The sequence below is a fragment of the Bidens hawaiensis genome, unplaced genomic scaffold, assembly GCF_021521415.1.
Source record: "Bidens hawaiensis isolate Kalapana, Puna unplaced genomic scaffold, B.hawaiensis_p1.1 tig00000512_1, whole genome shotgun sequence".
Taxonomy (NCBI): Eukaryota; Viridiplantae; Streptophyta; class Magnoliopsida; order Asterales; family Asteraceae; genus Bidens; species Bidens hawaiensis.
Genome location: NW_027491033.1, coordinates 3,993,617 through 4,013,014, shown reverse-complemented (window position 1 = coordinate 4,013,014; position 19,398 = coordinate 3,993,617). Strand labels below are relative to the sequence as shown.

At 33.5% G+C, this 19,398-nt stretch overlaps 1 protein-coding gene and 1 pseudogene across 2 annotated transcripts; one reads left to right on the top strand and one right to left on the bottom strand.

Moving 5' to 3' along the window:
* Positions 1-727: 727 nt before the first annotated feature.
* LOC143634411 (lysine histidine transporter-like 8) lies at positions 728-13,328 on the top strand. The gene is made up of 5 exons (XM_077102504.1): positions 728-1,372; positions 1,833-1,969; positions 2,771-3,201; positions 12,180-12,311; positions 12,753-13,328. Exons 1-5 carry the CDS (start codon positions 780-782, stop codon positions 13,236-13,238), a joined length of 1,779 nt encoding a protein of 592 aa, XP_076958619.1. The 5' UTR covers positions 728-779; the 3' UTR covers positions 13,239-13,328.
* Positions 13,329-16,332: 3,004 nt separating this feature from the next.
* On the bottom strand, positions 16,333-18,543 carry LOC143631599 (lysine histidine transporter-like 8; annotated as a pseudogene). Its single transcript, XR_013153391.1, has 4 exons — positions 18,001-18,543; positions 17,742-17,875; positions 17,233-17,630; positions 16,333-16,839 (listed from the first exon to the last, which is right to left on the bottom strand). The product of XR_013153391.1 is annotated as a lysine histidine transporter-like 8 (transcript).
* Between the last annotated feature and the right edge of the window lie 855 nt (positions 18,544-19,398).

The following is a 19,398-nucleotide window of genomic DNA, read 5'->3' as shown; positions in this document are numbered from 1 at the left end:
TTGGGTTTTTTGTGATCCAAAATGGTTCTCAATTTCAAAAAGGTTCTCACATGGTCTTGATCCTATATATATATATATATATATATATACAGTAGAAACTCGATAAATTAATACTCAATTATTTAATTAACTCTCTAAGATAATATTTTTTGCCGGTCCCGACTCGGGGATAGGGTGCTAAATTAATAATTCGCTAAAATTATAAGATAATACATTTTTGATAATTTCTTTAGACCTCATATAAAATATAAATTAATAATTCCTTATATATAGCATATTACATGAATGATTTATGAAGGTTTTTTTTGAAAAATGACTTAATTGTCTTTTGTTTTTTGTTGAAATCAATATAGAAAATATTTTTAATGTCCATAAAGTGATACATTTAACACAAGAAGCATAATAAGGTGGGAGATTGAAGGTTTCTTTCAAATTGGCCCGTTCATTTGATATACATGCATTGTATACAATAATTAAGTGGAAGCTTGAAAGGTGTTTATAAACTAAGTATTCTACTATAAATTAATAAAATATTAATTAATATATAAATTAAAAATTATTAATTTATCAGTTAATTAATAACTCTTTTAATTAATAAGTTTTGGTGGTCCCAAGTGTATTATTTTATAGAGTTTCTATTGTATATATATATATTCAAATGAAGAAACAACATAGGACAGGAGAGAGTGACAAGAATATCTAAAGATAATAAATTAAACCTCATATTATCGAATTGGTTGATATAGAAACGACATTATACCTATTATTTTTATATAGCCATGCACAAGTTTTTAATTTCCATGCATTATGGTCAATCATTCACACATTATCTAAACGTTTTAAATCCACCTGTCTTGACCTCTCTCACTTTCTATGATCCTATTTATGCACTAATCTCCCTGCAGTTCAACATCGAAGTGACTACCAACATTAGCAATATGATGGATCAAGTTGGATTGAACCCAATAACCTCATCTCCTTCGACGCAACATCATGACTCTCCACCTTTGTCTCTATCACCAGACCACCCAAACTCCACCACCGAACCGAAAACCAAAAACGAGATAACGTTTTCGACCACCCCGATCACTGGTTCACCTGACAGACTGATGACCAGCATACCCCCTAGTGGTGCTAGGACACCCACAAGAACTAATATCAAGTCAAGAAATATAACACCAAAGTTTTTGACACCTTTGGCTAGTTTTTCCAGAATAGCTCTTCACCTCACAAAATTGGATCCAAAAGATGCATGGCTGCCTATTACTGAATCAAGAAATGGGAATGCGTATTATGCTGCTTTTCATACACTTTGTGCTGGGATTGGGATTCAAGCCCTTATTCTTCCTGTTGCTTTCACCATTCTTGGCTGGTAATTTACTCAATTTTCCATCTCTTAGTTACATTTCTAGCTAGCTAGGTAGGGATGTTTTTCATGTTGTTGAAGTGAAAAATTAAGAAACAGTAAACCTGGCGGTTAGGGGCTGATATTCTCACCTTGCGTTTTAGCAAAAGTTTATGAAATTTATTTAAATTGTTTTATACGCTTATAATCATTTTAAGTTATGTTATATATACTAGTTTATACATTTGAAAACTTTAGAAAAATTAGAAACAATTTTGGTTCTAATAAGATATTTTACCATTTATAATCGGACTGGGTTAAGGTCAAGGTAACTGAAACTAATACGCACTTGGTAATAAGCATATCTACGTGGAAGCTAATACATATATGTATGGACTTGTTGCCTAAGTACCCTTAAATTAAACTATTATCCTTATTTTAATCTAGACTAGCAAAACTGTTTGTGTAATGTATATGACTAATACAGGGCTTGGGGTGTCATAACCTTGACATTGACTTTCATATGGCAACTTTACACTTTGTATTTGCTGGTAAATCTTCATGAATCACCTGAAGAGGGAGTGCGTTACAGTAGGTACATGCAACTCGCTAAGGCCGCATTTGGTAAGCAAATTTATTTTATCAATTTCTAATTATCATATAGATAGTAACGACTACCGAAGAATGGCATTGATGTATGTATATAACATCATTCCAGGTAAACATTTTTGTTGTTTACCAAAAAAGCTAATCCGCTTTCCAAATCATATCTACTTAATTAAAAGTAATGTATCTTTATATAATTGTTTTGTTTATATATTTAGATGCAACGTTTCCTATATGTACCCTACCCCTAGATTTTTATTGCACGCCCCCTATGAAAATACGAAACAAGAGTGTTTTTTTTCTTTTTTGTGTTATTATTTGTCATTTGTTGAAAGGTGAGTGTAAGAAGTAAATTAATTTGATTTTAATAATCCTAAGTTAATCTTATTGGATGAGATTAATCTCAACTCATGAAATATTTACATACTCTCATAACTTTTAACTTATAGATACACACACAAACATACAATGAAAAATTAACCCCCGTTAAGTTTTTTTAATGACATCTCCGGACTACTTATGTAGACGAAGCTTCGCTTACTTCAAATTAAGAGGGGTACTTAATACAAATGGCCTACATTTCTAATTAACACTCGATTGAAGCCCATAAAAAGTAATGAGATTAACTAACATTGTTAACTTTCAGTTAATAACTTTCAGTTAACATGACATATATTTCGAACACTCAGTTTGTAGCATCACACATGTTTTTGCCACATAAGTTGTCTGCATCATCAAATAAAACAAACAAAGGTTACTTTACATAAAGAACCATTATATCCTTTGAACGTCTAACCAAACATATAATGTCTTGCGCAGGCGTAAGATTAGGGAGGATCTTAGCTAAATTTTCCATCGTGTACTTATCTATTGGTACATGTGTTACATGTATCATCCTTGGAGCATCAACTTCTAAAATATTCTTTCAAATTGTGTGTGCGGGCGACAAATGTGACCCAGAGAAGCTGACCGTGGTAGAATGGTATTTGGTGTTTACATGTGGCGTAATAATCCTCTCTCAATTGCCAAATCTGAACTCCATAGCCGGCATCTCGCTAGTCGGAGCCCTCAGTGCCCTCGGATATTGCACAACAATTTGGGCGGTATCAGTAGCTAAAGACAGACTTGCAAATATTTCATATAATCCAGTTAGGATTGGGACCAAAGTCACCAGGTTTTTCGATGTCCTAAATGCCCTTGGTATCATTGCTTTTGCATTTAGAGGTCACAATCTTGTGTTGGAGATTCAGGTAAACAGTTTATTTATCATACTTTATATGGTAGATATATATTGCACTAAAATTACAAGAAGTTATATGGTATATTTTCAAAACATTAAAATAATAGTTCATCCTACTTTTACTAAATTTGTATGTTCGTTGTAGTAAAATAAAAATATATTAAAGATTTCTTATAATTTATATTGAGAATAAAATTAAAAAGTAATAGGGTATATTTTTTAAAATTTGACCATTATGTTGGCGGGCTTAATACTAAAATATCGAGACGACCAGCTTAATTTTTAATAACTAACACAACATGAGTTAATTAAATATTACTTTTTCATATTCAAATTTTAATAATAAACGACAACGTATAAATTGTTAAGTTTAACCGAGTTTAACTCACAAAATAACCCAAAAGTACATTAATATTCATCACACGTGAACCAAGCATCACACATGATAAATGATCGAGTCGAATAAAAACATTCGTACCATGTATACGAATTTAATCATTGCTTTTGCATTTGTACCATGATAAATGCCCTTGGTATCATTGCTTTTGCATTTAGAGGTCACAATCTTGTGTTGGAGATTCAGGTAAACAGTTTATTTATCCTACTTTATATGGTAGATATATATTGCACTAAAATTACAAGAAGTTATATGGTATATTTTCAAAACATTAAAATAATAGTTCATCCTACTTTTACTAAATTTGTATGTTCGTTGTAGTAAAATAAAAATATATTAAAGATTTCTTATAATTTATATTGAGAATAAAATTAAAAAGTAATAGGGTATATTTTTTAAAATTTGACCATTATGTTGGCGGGCTTAATACTAAAATATCGAGACGACCAGCTTAATTTTTAATAACTAACACAACATGAGTTAATTAAATATTACTTTTTCATATTCAAATTTTAATAATAAACGACAACGTATAAATTGTTAAGTTTAACCGAGTTTAACTCACAAAATAACCCAAAAGTACATTAATATTCATCACACGTGAACCAAACATCACACATGATAAATGATCGAGTCGAATAAAAACATTTGTACCATGTATACGAATTTAATCAATTACATAAGATGTTAATAAACCAACCTTGCATTTGTAGGATACAAAATTAGTTGGTTAACAATTCGCAGTTTACTATTTTTAGTCGTTTCATCTTTATCCGCTATGTTAAAATAATTTCTAGAAAATATGGGCCGCAAAAAATATCAAAACTCCCTTGGGTAAAAATCAGTTTGCCGGTTTAAATTGGTATTTACAAAAAAACGGTAGTTCTATGTTCTAGTAAATCGCCCAAAAATACCATGTTTTAAATACCGGCTCCTAACCAAAATATGATATAACTGGTTCAACCAGCCGATATGTACCGATTTTTAAAACATCGTCTGAGTCTAACTTTGAAAGAAAAGGAGATTAATTGGCAATTACGTGTTTCAAGAATATGCGAGCCTTTTGGTTTCTGTCTTCACCATTTGCTATTCTGGTGAATGTTGCCGGTATTCCGAAAAACGTTATTCGTATTCCCTAACACACAATATCCTCTCTCCCTGTTCTTTGTAAATCGTAAGTATTGTCGGTATTCCAGTGGATCCCAAAACCCACAAAAACACCGCGCAAATCGAAAACTGCATTGGATATGGAGCTCCGATACAACAAATCAAAGTCAATATTCATGGGATTTTTATTCAGAAATTAAAGAACCAACTTTAATAGTCATTTCTTTGCCAGCATGAAGGGAAACGAATATATAGACGTTTGGTTTATAGGTACCGTAAAATGGTAAGGATAAAATGATAATTGCATGCTAAAAAGGAAAATATGTAGTTAAGGGTCTTTGAAAGAGGATATACACAATATATATATACACACAGAAAAGGGTTCAAATAAGAAGAAAGAGTTTCCTAGGAATGGTAAGAACCAACAAATCTTTGACATTACAAATGATGGCGAAAGAGCAATTCTAGGAAACTGTGTCGGTTATAATGATTAAAGAGTAATTCTAGGAAACTATGTCGGTTATTGATGATTTTAAATCTCAACCATTGATTAACATGATCCAATGACTATGATTTATTCCTAGTCTTCCTAGGAAACTACTTATTTTTAGGATAACCCTCCCCCTATACACACATGTGCGTATGTACGTATATATTTTATCACGACAGGGTAATTAAAATATATGTTTTATGCCTACAGTGAGTTTAAATATGTAAGTGGCCCGAGTGGTTAATTAAAATACAAGCCCAAGCCAGGGCTTCATTTATCGAGCTCGAGCTGGCTCGCGAGCCTATGCGAGTCTGCCATTTATATATATATGTACACATACATATATATATATATAGAGAGAGAGAGAGGGAGAGAGTTTGGATCAAATACTAATGAAATTAACGTACTAAACGTGAGAATCAAGTAGAGTAATTATATGTACAAGTAGAGTAATTATGTAATTAAATCATAAAATAATTATCATAGAGTAATTACATAATTACTCTACTTGAATATATAATTACTCTACTTAATTCTCACATTTAGCATACTAATTTCATTTGTACGTTAACCTTCCCATATATATATATATATATATATATAATGTTATGAAAAAATAAATACTATATATTATTTTTTACATAAAATTATAATAGAAAAATATATAAAATAATTAAAATTATATAAAAAATAATTCACGAGCCGAGCTCGAGCTTTGAAAATAGAGCTCGAGCCTAGTTAAGCTTAGACTCTGCTCGTTTGTACCCCTCATATTTTCCCCTTCTTTCTTTCTACAAGCACAAAAAGTATTTCAATTGTTATATTCAATCATATTTTCCCTTCCTTTCTTTTCTTAACAAATTTATGTTAAAGTGTTATCATGAATATATCTATCTAATATCATCAAGAAATTCACGAAAAATACACCCATGTTATATTCCCAGTCAAAACACACACAAAAAGACGCAAATGACACGTAACACACTAATAAGACAAAACACTTGATGGTTTATTTCTACCTTTGTATGTGTCGTTAATTTGTACCGTTTAAATTTCTGTAGTTGAACACTTAGATACTTGCTTGGTATTTCCTCCTTTTTGGTTTAATATATTTGGCTTTAATTGTAAAAACAAACAAGGGTAGATGGCTAATTATTTCGAAGAAATACTTACATAAGAAAAGTATAAAATAAAACAATACGAAATATATTAATTTGTTGAAAAATAGATTTGTGAAAAGTTTTCTGATAAAAACATTAATTTTAACCGTGCATGTAAAAGAATAATAACAACCAAGTGCGTAGATCAAATTGTAATTAGTTAAATATCCTGATTATATAATATATACGAAAAATGTTAAATCCGTAAAATTTTCTTTTATTGAAAGTTTTCAAGTTTTTATCATTTTAAAACTAAATTATTCTTTGCTTGAATATATATAAGTTATAAAAAGGCATATAAAAAAAGACTAATTAGTTATATATCGTGATTATTGATAGTCAAATTAAAATATTACAACGCTAGGAGGTATGGGTGTTCAAAAATTCCGAATCCGTATCCAAAATATCCGAAAATATGAATTATTCAAAATTTTAGAAATCTGAAATTTTGATTCGGATTTGGATAGTAATTTTGAAAACTTTCGGATAGTTCGGATATCCGAACTATCCAAAATATCTGTTTTAATCATTAAATAAAAAACATTATCCGTATCCAAAATATCCGAAAATATGAATTATTCAAAATTTTAGAAATCCGAAATTTTGATTCGGATTTGGATAGTAATTTTGAAAACTTTCGGATAGTTCGGATATCCAAACTAACCGGGATCGGGGCTTACATTTTGGATATCCGAAATATCGGAAAATTATCGAAATATAAAAAAAATTATTCGAAGTATCTGAAAATTATCTTAAATATCCTAATATTATCCGAAATATCCGAAAAGTGTCCGAAATTTTCAAAACTTATACAAAATTTATAGATAATATTTTTTATTTAATGATTAAAACAGATATTTCGGATAGTTCGGATATCCAAACTATCCAAAATATCTGTTTTAATCATTAAATAAAAAATATTATCTATAAATTTTGTATAAGTTTTGAAAATTTCGGACACTTTTCGGATATTTCGGATAATATTAGGATATTTAAGATAATTTTCAGATACTTCGAATAATTTTTTTTTATATTTCGATAATTTTCCGATATTTCGGATATCCAAAATGTAAGCCCCGATCCCGGTACCCTACATTGGACGTTGGATTTACTCATAAACACAGTTCTAAACATCAGCGTTAATTAAAACTTTTCGCGGAAACGTTAACTTCAATCATTCGTTACAAAACATTTAATATTTTCTTTAAAACCATAACATAAAACATCATATTTAAAACATTATTTCTTCCATCTTCGGAAGCCAGCCGTTCAATCCATGCCATGTGCCCTCCTTATGCTATCTCATTAAACATATTCACCTGCGTGCATACTAAAAGTCAGCTACGCTGAGTGAGTTCTAGTTAATCAGGCGACATACAATACATGCACATATCATACATTCATACATATTCGAAGATACATATCCATACTTAACCAGTTAGCTTTCCAACACACATTAATGCATACATACTATTACCTACCTCAGCCTACCGAGAGTATGTTCATAGTCCGCCGTTTATACCTATACTCAAGGTCCTGAACACGTAAAAGGTCCGCAGTCCTTACCTATGTTCACCATTTATGGTACATGCAAGGTCCGCAGTCATTCCCTATACCATCCTACAATAACAACACGTACAAGGTCCGCAGCCCTTCCCTATGTTGCAAATTAGTTCATAGCACGTACGAGGTCCGCAGTCCTCCCCTATGCTACCCCAATACAATTACAGCACGTATAAGGTCCACAGTCCTTTCCTGTGTTGGATCCTATCCGAAGTACATATAAGGCCTACAGTCCTTAACTACGTTCTCATCTATCATCTATAACACGTATAAGGCCCGCAGTCCTTAACTACGCCATCATATGCCAAGTCTATATCGAACGGAAGTTAGAGGGATTTGTCATCCTAACTTACTACGTCAGACGTAGAACTCATATACCGTTCATGTACCTGCATACACTTACTTTGCATATACAACAATTACATCGTAGCATAAGAACACTCTAGGCGTTCTTCACATCATTCATTTAACAATCATACTCCTTGTCATTACGTGCAATATCCGAAAATCATTCACGTCCCGACAAGCATTCATTCATAACGTTCATACATCATCCATACATTACATATAACATTCATATCTTCATTTATAACCTGACAGTACGCGCAATATCCGAAGATCGTTCACGTACCGACAAGCAATCATTCATATCTATCCATTATATCATATATAGCATACACTTACTACTTAAGGTAAGTGTATTAACTAATCACATCGAGTATGCACACAGCCCCAAAAACATAACAAGGAATGGGGCTAGAAACTCACCTGAACTCGATTACGTTCGTCGTTAATGGTTACCCCTTTCTTCAGCTGTGCGCGACTAACTGTTAAATTAATGCAATATTAAACACTACTCTAGCCATTCTCATTGTTTACTTACTTATTCTTAAGTGTCTAAACCGGTTTTACTTCGTTGATTCTTTACCGGTTAGTTAATCGTTACACGTTAACCTTTAAAGGTATCTTTCATAAATTAACAAAGTCCAAGGGTTATTATGTAATTATATCATTCTTTTTCTAATTCCAGGGACCATTCTGTAATTCTGCAAAACTTCTAGTTCGTTATCTAGTCCTTAACGAATGAGGTTCTTAACGAATGAAGTTATAACGAACTGACTATTATAACGAACTGGTCCTTGTAACGAATTGGACCTTATAACGAATTGGTCCTTTTAACGAATTGGACCTTATAACGAACTGGTCAGCATAACAATGACCCCTCTGTAACGAATTGAACCTTCTAGTTCGTTATCTCCTCTTTAACGAATAGCCATAACGAATTGGGGTTACTTCGTCATCTTTTCCTAGCGAATTGGAATAACGAACTATGGTTAGTTCGTTAGGTTCCTGTAACGAATTAGGGTTAGGGTTCTGACATTTCGTCAGATGTCACATCAGAACATTCCCTGATGTGACTCAACCTCCGGCTCCGCCTTTCCGGCTTCGCGTTTGCCAGAAAAACGGGATCTCGTTGGAAAAGCGAGATCTCGCTTGTTTCACCACCGTTTTCACCGTTTTTTGTCCCGTTCGATACAGATCTGAGCTAGGGTGATACCTAAGCTCATCTTTTGGTCGGTTTATACGCGATTCCATCCGGATCTCATAACTTTAACGGTTTAAGGTGTCGGCTCGTCGTTTCACGACTAGATTTAACGGGTTTGGATCTCTACAATATCATACTATCATTACCTCGGGTTGACGCTCGGTTTCTTCTTGCTATCTCGGCTAGAGAGAGAGAGAGAGAGAGAATTATGAGAGAGAGCTTAAGTGTGTGTTTTGATTGGTGTATGAAATATGTGAAAATGAAAGGATTAATGGGTGATTATTGTTTATATATTATGGGTCATGGGCTTGAGCCCATGGTCTATCTTCCTTCCTTTCTAATCCAAGTCCATTACACATATTACTTAACCCAACACAAGCCCGTCTCATAATCACTTCTACTTTATTTTATTATATTTCTTCACCAACCCGAGTAAACTTTCCCACCAATATTAAATAATAAAATAAATATTATTTTTAGAAATTTCGGAATGTTACACAACATTTAAAAAGTAGTTATTTATTTTTTTTTCTTTTCAAAATTTGGTTATCCGTTAGAAAATCCGAATTCAAAATATTTGGATATCCAACTTTAAACACCCATAATATGTTGGGCATCTTGTGGGTATCATTATATCGGGTAAGGTAAGCTATTGGCTATTAAGTTAGTGATGTGTGTACTAAAGTCCCTAATTCAACATAGGTTAGAGGTATTCAAGTGGGCCCTCAATCTTACACAATCTTTCATCATCTTTATTTGTGTGTATATTTTACAAAAAAATGGTTTTAAGTTATTTAAGATACTTTGTTAGGCCATGTGTAGTGAAGGGGCTACAATTGGGGGGCGAATTGTAACACGTGGCGCCCAGTCAGCAAGGAGTGAAAATTTGTTTTTGGGGTGTAATGGTGTAGGGGCTACAAGTTGGGCCCACTGTTTTTTTTATTATTATCTTTTTATAATAAACTAAACAAATAAAAACCAATTTATTTAAATAATTAAATAAAAATGCATTAAAATTAAAAAGAAATACAAAAAATAACTAATAATGCATTAAAATTAAAAAAAAAATACATAACTAAAAATATTAAAAAACATAACTAAATAAAATACTAATATCTATAATATTCCCGCTTTTTTTCCATTCGTTGCCGTTGCAATAATGCGGCCTCTTCGTGTAACCCGGCCGCTTTGAGGGATTTATCATTTCCCGCAATTCCAACATTTGGGCAATCTTTTCGTGTTGTTTGTCGGTTTCTCTCATGGCCTCATTGAGTTACTCGACACACTTTTTTTGTTTTTTGACGATTTCTCTCATGGTAGCGGCGAGTTCCACGAGTGTCGGTTGGTTCGGGTTGTTTGTAGGATTCATTTTGCTAAATTTTTTGAAGAATTTGGGTATGAATTGTATATGAAATGGATATGAAATGGAGAAGAAGGTGTATGTTTATATATATATATATATATATATATATATATATTGTTTAAATTAATTTTTTTTAAATATTTGACCGTTTACAACGGTCATATGAATATAATAATATTAATTTCTTCTCACCCGGCGACAAACTAACACCGCCCCCGCCCCTTTTCGCCCAAATATCGCCCCCTGGGGCGGTGTTCTAGTCCTTTATCGCCCCAATTCGCCCCCAACTCTCACCCACTACGTTTGATCTTAGTGATTAATGAGTTTTAAGACATTTAATAGTAAAAATGGTATAATAGTACACAATTGGTGGAAATAAAAGATAATTTACCGTGTCACCCCTCCCGCCCTAAGTTCTAATAGCATTCTTATTATATTCTTTAAAATTATATATGAATGAACTTTGCAAATTATATATAGGGTGGGGTTATGAATGTAAATTATAGGAGAGAGAGAGAGGGAATGTAACAGTTATTTTATAAATTTGTGAAAATTTTGTGTGCCCCTATTTATTTGCTAATATTTGATGAATTGGTTGTGAGTACGAGGGAGAGAAAACTATAGTGGTAAACGTATAAAAATATTATTTAATTGAACATGAGAGAGAAATGTTTGTGTTTTTATTGTAATTATAGACATAGAGATGAGATAGGTTGGAAATGCTCTATTTGAACATTCCTAATGGGTTCTCCATATCCATATTCAATTCTCAAATTTGGAAAAAACATCTAAATAATCACTCAAACTCATTCTCCTTCTCCAAACTCCATCTCTAAATTTTAGTGAAATAATATAGGAAACCACTAAATTTAGAGTGTTGCCACAATACTCCATTTTCAACTACCTTTCTATATATATATATATATATATATTAAAAATCAATTTATATTGAAAATGATAATAAGACAAAAGAATATAGAGATGATAATGGAGAATGGGTTGGAGGAGGTTATTAGAAAATGATGTATAAGTTAAATGAATTATGTTTTTTAGTTAAATTTTAAAGATGGAAATAGGAAACCCATTGGGAATGCTCCTAGAGCATTCACATCCCCTTTGTCATCTCTAAATTCAAAATTACATTAAAAAACATGATATTTTCTCTCTCATTTTTAGTTAAATACATTTTTTTATATATTTATCATTACATTTTTTCTTTCTTTCATTCAATAACTACTTTCAACAAATATTAAAAAATGTTTCGCTTGAATAACTAAAATACTTATATATACAATTTGCATGCATACATACACACCGTTATCCATGTTCTAATCGGATATTAACCATGTAAATAAATTGCAGGCAACGATGCCTACAAGTAAAGCTCATCCATCACAAGTACCAATGTGGAAGGGTATCAAATTTTCTTACACACTCATAGCATTGTGTTTGTTCCCACTTGCAATTGGAGGCTACTGGGCGTATGGTAATTTGGTAAGTTATGTTTTCCCGTTAAAACATGCATCTTTAGGGCTTCCTCAATGGAGGCCAAGTCAAAATGTAAAAAAAAAAAAAGAAAAAAGAAAAAACCATGAAATAAAACCACGTAGACTCATAGACAATTTTTTTTTTTTTTTTTTTTTGGGGTGGGGGGTTATACATAAAGCTTCCTTAAAACATGTATTTTTTAGGGCTTCCTTGTACTGGATTCTAGCTTGCCATGTCCGATGACTAATTTTCTGCCTAAACACATTTTTAGCTTTCCAAGAATATCACTTGAATAAAACACAAGTCATGATTTGGTTTATATGAGCGAGTATAAAACCCAACCTTAAGCACAAACATATTGAAAAATACAAACAACTTATAAAAAAAGTGTAGGGATAATATGTCGAAATGACTTTTAAAAAACTCATTCGCGTTGTTATTGGACAGATTCCACCGAGTGGGATGTTGACTGCACTATTTGTGTACCATTCACAAGACGTGGCGAAGTCAGTCCTTGGTTTAACAAGCATACTTGTGATCTTCAGCGCGCTAAGCTCATTTCAAATCTATGGAATGCCAACATTCGACGAACTGGAGTCATTATATGTCATAAAATTCAAAAAGGCTTGTACGTGGTGGCAAAGGATGATCATAAGAATCGCGTTCGGATTCACTAGTTTTTTTATAGCGGTGGCAATCCCATTTCTACCCAAACTAGCCGGCTTGATTGGTGGCATTACTTTGCCTGTGACACTAGCATACCCATGCTTCATGTGGATAAAGATCAAGAAACCAAAAGTCTATAGCCCAGTTTGGTGGCTACATTGGGGGCTTGGAATTCTTGGAATGATGTTAAGTGGGCTACTGATTTCAGCTGGGATTTATGTCATCATTCATGACGGTGTCAATTTAAATTTCTTCAAGCCTGTGTGATGTTATGGAATGAGAGTTTTCAATGACCAAATTTACTTTGGACAAATTCTATTAGCCAACTTGCAAGTTATTGTTTGTGTGTGGACGTAATTGAGTTTATTAACAACTAGGAAGATTCCCGCCACGTTGCGCTGAGTTGATGTTATTGACAGTCGTACTCGTACAACTTATTAAATCTTGCAATGCGTCTGTGAGTCGAGTTGAATTCGATCGATGGTAGGTACCGAAATCAGTAATTCCCCCCCCCCCCCCCAAAAAAAAAACATTAATAAATTATCCTAACAAATCACGTGTTGCGACTACGAACCAATGACACTTCGGTTGGAATCTGGTTACGACCTAAAAAATAGAGCAAACCATATATTCGTCCACTTTTAAATACAACAATTTAATATATTTATAATTTAAAAAAATGTGGAGAATAAAAAAAACACGCGCGTTGCAGTTGCGAATTAATACGAATTTGTTGATTATGGAATCGAGTGACAAGAACAGTGATAGAAAAACCTACGCGTTGTGTTTGAGAAGTAACGCGAATTCAGTTAGATCTACGTTGTCGAGACTCAATGGTACATAGAAAACCATATGTTGTGATGGTGAACCAACACGGGTCCGGTTGGTATCAGGTTACGACTATGAAATTAAAGCAATAAGTTAATTCGTCCACACTCAAAATATAACAAATTAACATATTTACATAAAAAAGACCATGGCGAAAACAAAAAATACATGCGAGTTGTGGCCTTGATCTGACGTGGATTCGTCCATAATCGATGGACTAAAATAACCCACGGGCGATAAAAACCTTGGGTTGTGACTGCAAGCTGACGCGAATTTTTCCGGAATCATTTGACGATACAACGATTAGGAAAACGAGTATTTTACATCAACGAACCGACACGGATGTGAAAATGTAAAAAATTAAAAGCAAATAAGAAGTTTGGCGACCAATCACGTGATTTCGTTGCCAAACTTCTTAATTGTTATATATAATAATTATTTTTATAATATTGTTTGTATACGGTTCTAGAATTTTCAAAATTGGTGCGCACATATGATGTATATATGTGTGAACCCTCGGGTGGGTAAAAGTGAAATTGCACTAATTTTGACGTTATTTTACTAATCTCGTGAAAATAACGTTAAAAGTGACGGACGGTTAATCAGGCATCATGTAGTGGCGTTGATAGCTGAAAGATAAGGGTACATGCACCGATCAGCCGGTGTCCCGATGATTGAGTGCTATGTGCCTTATGTCCAAGGCTTGATGCAAAACTACTATCGAGCCGGGGGTCTCACCGGAAGCAGCCTCTCTATCCCTATGGGGTAGAGGTAAGGCTGCCTACATCTTACCCTCCTCAGACCCTACCATAGCTTTGCTATTGGTGGGACATACTGAGTACGATGATGATGATGATGATGATGATAAACACGTACCACAAGAATTGCAAGAGTTCGCATACTTGTTAAAAAATCGTTGAAATATAAAACTGAATATTTACAAAGTATGAGGCGTGTAAACTGATGGGAGGATGGGAGGTTCATCTTTTCTTAGAAAGTGTTATGACAGGTATACGTTTGTATTTGGTTATAGTGATGCGTATCGAGCTATAACTACAATGTAGGTTGTTAAAACCGGTGAAAGGTGGTCTTAAGGTGTTTTGTATTATTGTGTTGTTATGCATAGTGTGCTAATTTATTGATTACATGTCTAACAGTTATAGAAGTAGCAGTTTTGGGACGGATAAAGTTGAGAATCATCCTATGATGGAGAAGATTGAAGAAAATATGAGCTTATACCCTTAAATGAATGAGAGAGTTTGTTTGTCACAAAACCTACGGCAACTTTTTACGGAGTGAAGATATAGGTTTATATTGGTAAACACGTTGTTTGTAATATGTAATGTATTGCTTTTGGATAATTTGGATCTTTCTTGCATTACATCTAGATAAGTTGGGATACTTAATTCATATTCATTTGGATATTTACTTTTTGTATGATATTTATATTATATAAGATTTGAATAAAAAATATTTGTAGCAAATCATGCAAAATCTATAGCTAATGCCATTGAAGAATTCATAGCGAAAGTCATAGCAAAGTTTCATGGCCAGACCGTAGCAAAAACTTTGGATGAAATCCGTAGCCAATTTCATAGCGAAAACTAGGTAGTTAAATTTCGTAGCTAAAAAACGTAGCACATTTCTATAGCTAACAATTTGTAGCTAAGATTCCGTAGCAAACATTTTTGTAGCAAAATGGGTAGCTAATGAAACGAAAATAGTGATGTCATTTATTGTAGCAACAATCGTTGCAAATTTTGATTTCGTAGCTAAAATTCGTAGCAAATAAATTAGCTACGAGACTTATACCTACGAACCAAATTCATAGCAAATCCGTAGCAAGATAGGTGTTTGCTACTGATTTACTACGGATTTGACCGTAGCAAATACCTTTTTTTGTAGTAGTGTAATTTTGAATTTTATGTTGACCCCTATTATAACCCAACATGTTTTTGGGTCGGGTTCAAGACGGTCGTGGGGGTTGATGATGTCGGTTTTTTGCGGTTTCTGCAAGTTTTGGGGATGTTGTGGATTTTGGGACTATTTTAGGCTCAGGCGAAGCAACTGGTGGTAACACGCCTAGAAACGAAAGTTGGTAGTGATGCAGTCTTGTAGTACGCAGTGCACCAAAACGAAAGTTGGTAGCCGTCAAGGATGTTGGACGTGGATATAATTATTCTTATTATTTTTAGTTCTTTCTTTCTCTGTCGTTACCTCTTACTTCTTTTTTCGTAATTGAACAATTAATTTGGATATAGATACAGACGTTATTTCTTGAAATAAAAGAAAATAGAACATCATAGTTCTATTTATATCTTGAGATTCATAAAATTAAAAAAAGAGCAACCGATCAATTAGATCTATAATCATATGTTCAATTTACTTGGGTATAGTATGTATCTTAGTTGTCAACTAAGATGGAATAATTAAAACCATGAAACTTCTACATTTTATAACTGATAAGTTAATTGTAAAAATATATATAAGTATTGATCCTAGCTTGTTTAACCTAGCTAAATTCATTAATTATCGTTCCGATGTTGAGTTGAACTTGACCTATTTCAATGTGGATGGAAGAAGTTGGCATCTAAACCTCTACAAACCAAGTTCCATACCGCCCCAACAACTACCAAAACACTTAGTGTTGCGCCTAAACAACCAAGTGTAAGGTTAAGCCACCACCTTAAGGATTTCATTGGTGGTCTCTTGATTGCAATCCACGCCAAACGTCAAATGCAGGGAAATCCCACTGGTGATTAGTGCCAAGCTTGGCAGAAATGGGAACGCTACTGATATAAAGAAAAGTCAAACCTCCAAAGAAAATCCGGATACCCGCACGGATAAATTTTGAGCATTCATGTCTTGTTCTACTTGCGTATGCGCGCTCCAAGTTGTCATAAACCACCATGCTGTATATTTGGAAAGCAGTGTCACAACTTATGATAATTTGCATGTATATGAGACCTAGCACCGATTTCAACATGTGGTAGTTAAGGGTGGTTGAGATTGCGGATAGCATTCCTCCGTTGGTTGGAACCTGCAACCATTAAAGTAAATGAATTTAAACATCAAGGTTATGAATGAAAATTTTCAATTTTATAAATTGAAAGGTGATTTAGGAACATCATTGGCACTTCTAGGTGATTTTATGGGGAATCTGCACTTTATACATTACACTACCTTTGTAAGCGAACTCGGTAATTTTGTTTGGGTGGCCAGCGCGCTTCATAAAGCTTGAGGAAAACCCGTTAAGTGTTTGATGTTAAAAAGAAAAGACTTTATCGAAAGTGCTTATAGGGTAGCGAACTATTAAGAACTACAATTAAGTTATACAAGAAGTTACCCCAAAATAAAAGCATCTAGTAATTCTAATTTCTTAATAACCTACTTCCACAACATAAACTAAAAAGTTTTAGTTTTGCTAGCTAACCTTGTTTCCAAATGCCCAATATCCAACAATTGCAAGAGGGAAGAAACACATTGCAATAATGAGATATGATGCTACCACTGCTTTCCACATGAACTTCGACAGATGTGCGATGTGGGGTTGATGGCATTGTACCATGTATCTCTAACACAACATTATGTCCTCTAAAGGCAACTGCAATGACCCAAGTGCATTAAAGATACTCCGAACTCGACCAGATTCAGTTGTGACAGCTTCTGAGGGATCATAAACAACGCCATTCGGTTGTTGTCAAAGGGTGTTTGGAAGAGCAATCCCCACACATGAGCTGATAGAATTGCTTCATGGTTCCACCCCCTGTGATTATAAACATCACACATGTATCACCGGGAAAATGGCTAGTACTTTCCCTAACTTTACACCTACAAAAGTCATTCAAAAAGTGGACACTCATGTTAAAAACTTTATGTAAAGATCCATTCTTTATATGCTCAATAGTATAAAGTGGGAACTTTAATGCTTTATATACATACCAAAAGCAGCCATGGAAAGTTGAAGGTATCTACTGAAACGAGTCCCAGGGACAGATTCGTGAAGACTCACTAGCAGTCCAATGGTGTAGAGCTGCCATACAAATGCCGCAAACAAACACACAATCCCCCAAAACCTGTTAGTTAATATATTAGTTACGAGTTTACCATGTAAAACGATAATGCTAGTAACGATGATAATAATAATAATCACCAACACATGTTATGGGGATGATAAGGTACACGGCAAAATAGTACTTACCAGCCTAGGTATACGAAGGCGAGAGGGAGAGAGAGTGTTTGGATTCCGATTCCAGAGGAAAGCAAGTGGAATGTCGCCGTCCAGGAATTCCCTCTTCTTGATTCGGTGATGGGAAGCCAATCGTCTGGTGGTTGATATATCTTATGATTCTGGTCTTCTTTGGAATCAGATACCTCTAACTGCAAATTATACTCATCCTGCATGTGTTTGCTAGTGATTTCACCATCATCATTCATGATATGAATCCTGCTATCTAAACCAACTTCTCCTTGCTTACATTCATCCAGCATCTCAGCCATGCGTCCTTAATTACACCTTGTGTCTGTTGAGAGAGAGTGAGAGAGAGATGAAGAAGAATTATATTGATGAGCAAAGTATGAAAGTAAAGGAGACTATATATACATTTATATATTAGTGGAACATGGTGACGTAAGTATGCATACGCGTGAGCTTACGATTCACACATCATAGCAAACCATTTTATTATTATAAAATGAATATCAACCGAATTTTCTATATATGTCAACTATTTGAATCTGATACGTATGATGCTCTTTACAAATTCTTAATTGTGTTAACCTCAATTAACTAATGGTGTTTGGTGGTTCCTGATATGTATTTGGATGGTTGTAAAATTGATCTTTTGTTTCTTACCATTTTAAAACTAGGTCGTCTTGTATTTTTCTTTCCTTTTTGTAGTATTGTTTATTAAGGAAGCCGCATAAATCACAGCTTACGTACATCTCATCTAAGGAATACATTATTGTGATTGTAACAACTATATCCCGATATAGCTCGTTTGTGTTTATATGTCAAAGTTATATATTCTAATTTAATTGTATTTATATAATTGTCTTTCACCAAAATATATTATTATTAATATGGTATCAAAGGCGTGATAACTTGAGTGCAACACAATACTCCACCAATCCGGTCTTCAGTCCATTCCCACATGAAACACCTTGCCATTGATTTTCATTTTGTACGTGGGAAAGTTCATGATCGTTCTATTACAGTAACACACATTGCGGGAGATGATCAACTAGCCGACGTGTTAACCAAACCTTTGCCTAAACCAAGATTTCATCATCTTATCTTCAGGATTAGACTTACAACATGATCATCCATCCATCTTGATGGAGCATATTAAGGAAACCGCATAAATCATTATTTACATTCAAAGCTTTTAATTTAGTCTTTATCTCATCTTAAGAATGCAACTATTGTTTTATTTAATTTATTGTGATAGTAACCACTTAAGCAGTTAATGCGAAAAAATAGTGGATATCGGTCAAGGACCAATATCTGAGATACCTGTTATCGCGGTGAAATATTGGTGGGATATCGGTAATTATAATATCATGTAAAGTTCATATATATAGTAATTTAACACCAATA

Coding starts and splice junctions, on each gene's coding strand:
- LOC143634411 (XM_077102504.1), top strand. CDS start 780: ATGCACAAGTTTTTAATTTCCATGCATTATGGTCAATCATTCACACAT. Junction 3,202..12,179: donor ATCTTGTGTTGGAGATTCAG/GTAAACAGTTTA, acceptor AATAAATTGCAG/GCAACGATGCCTACAAGTAA. Junction 12,312..12,752: donor ACTGGGCGTATGGTAATTTG/GTAAGTTATGTT, acceptor GTTATTGGACAG/ATTCCACCGAGTGGGATGTT.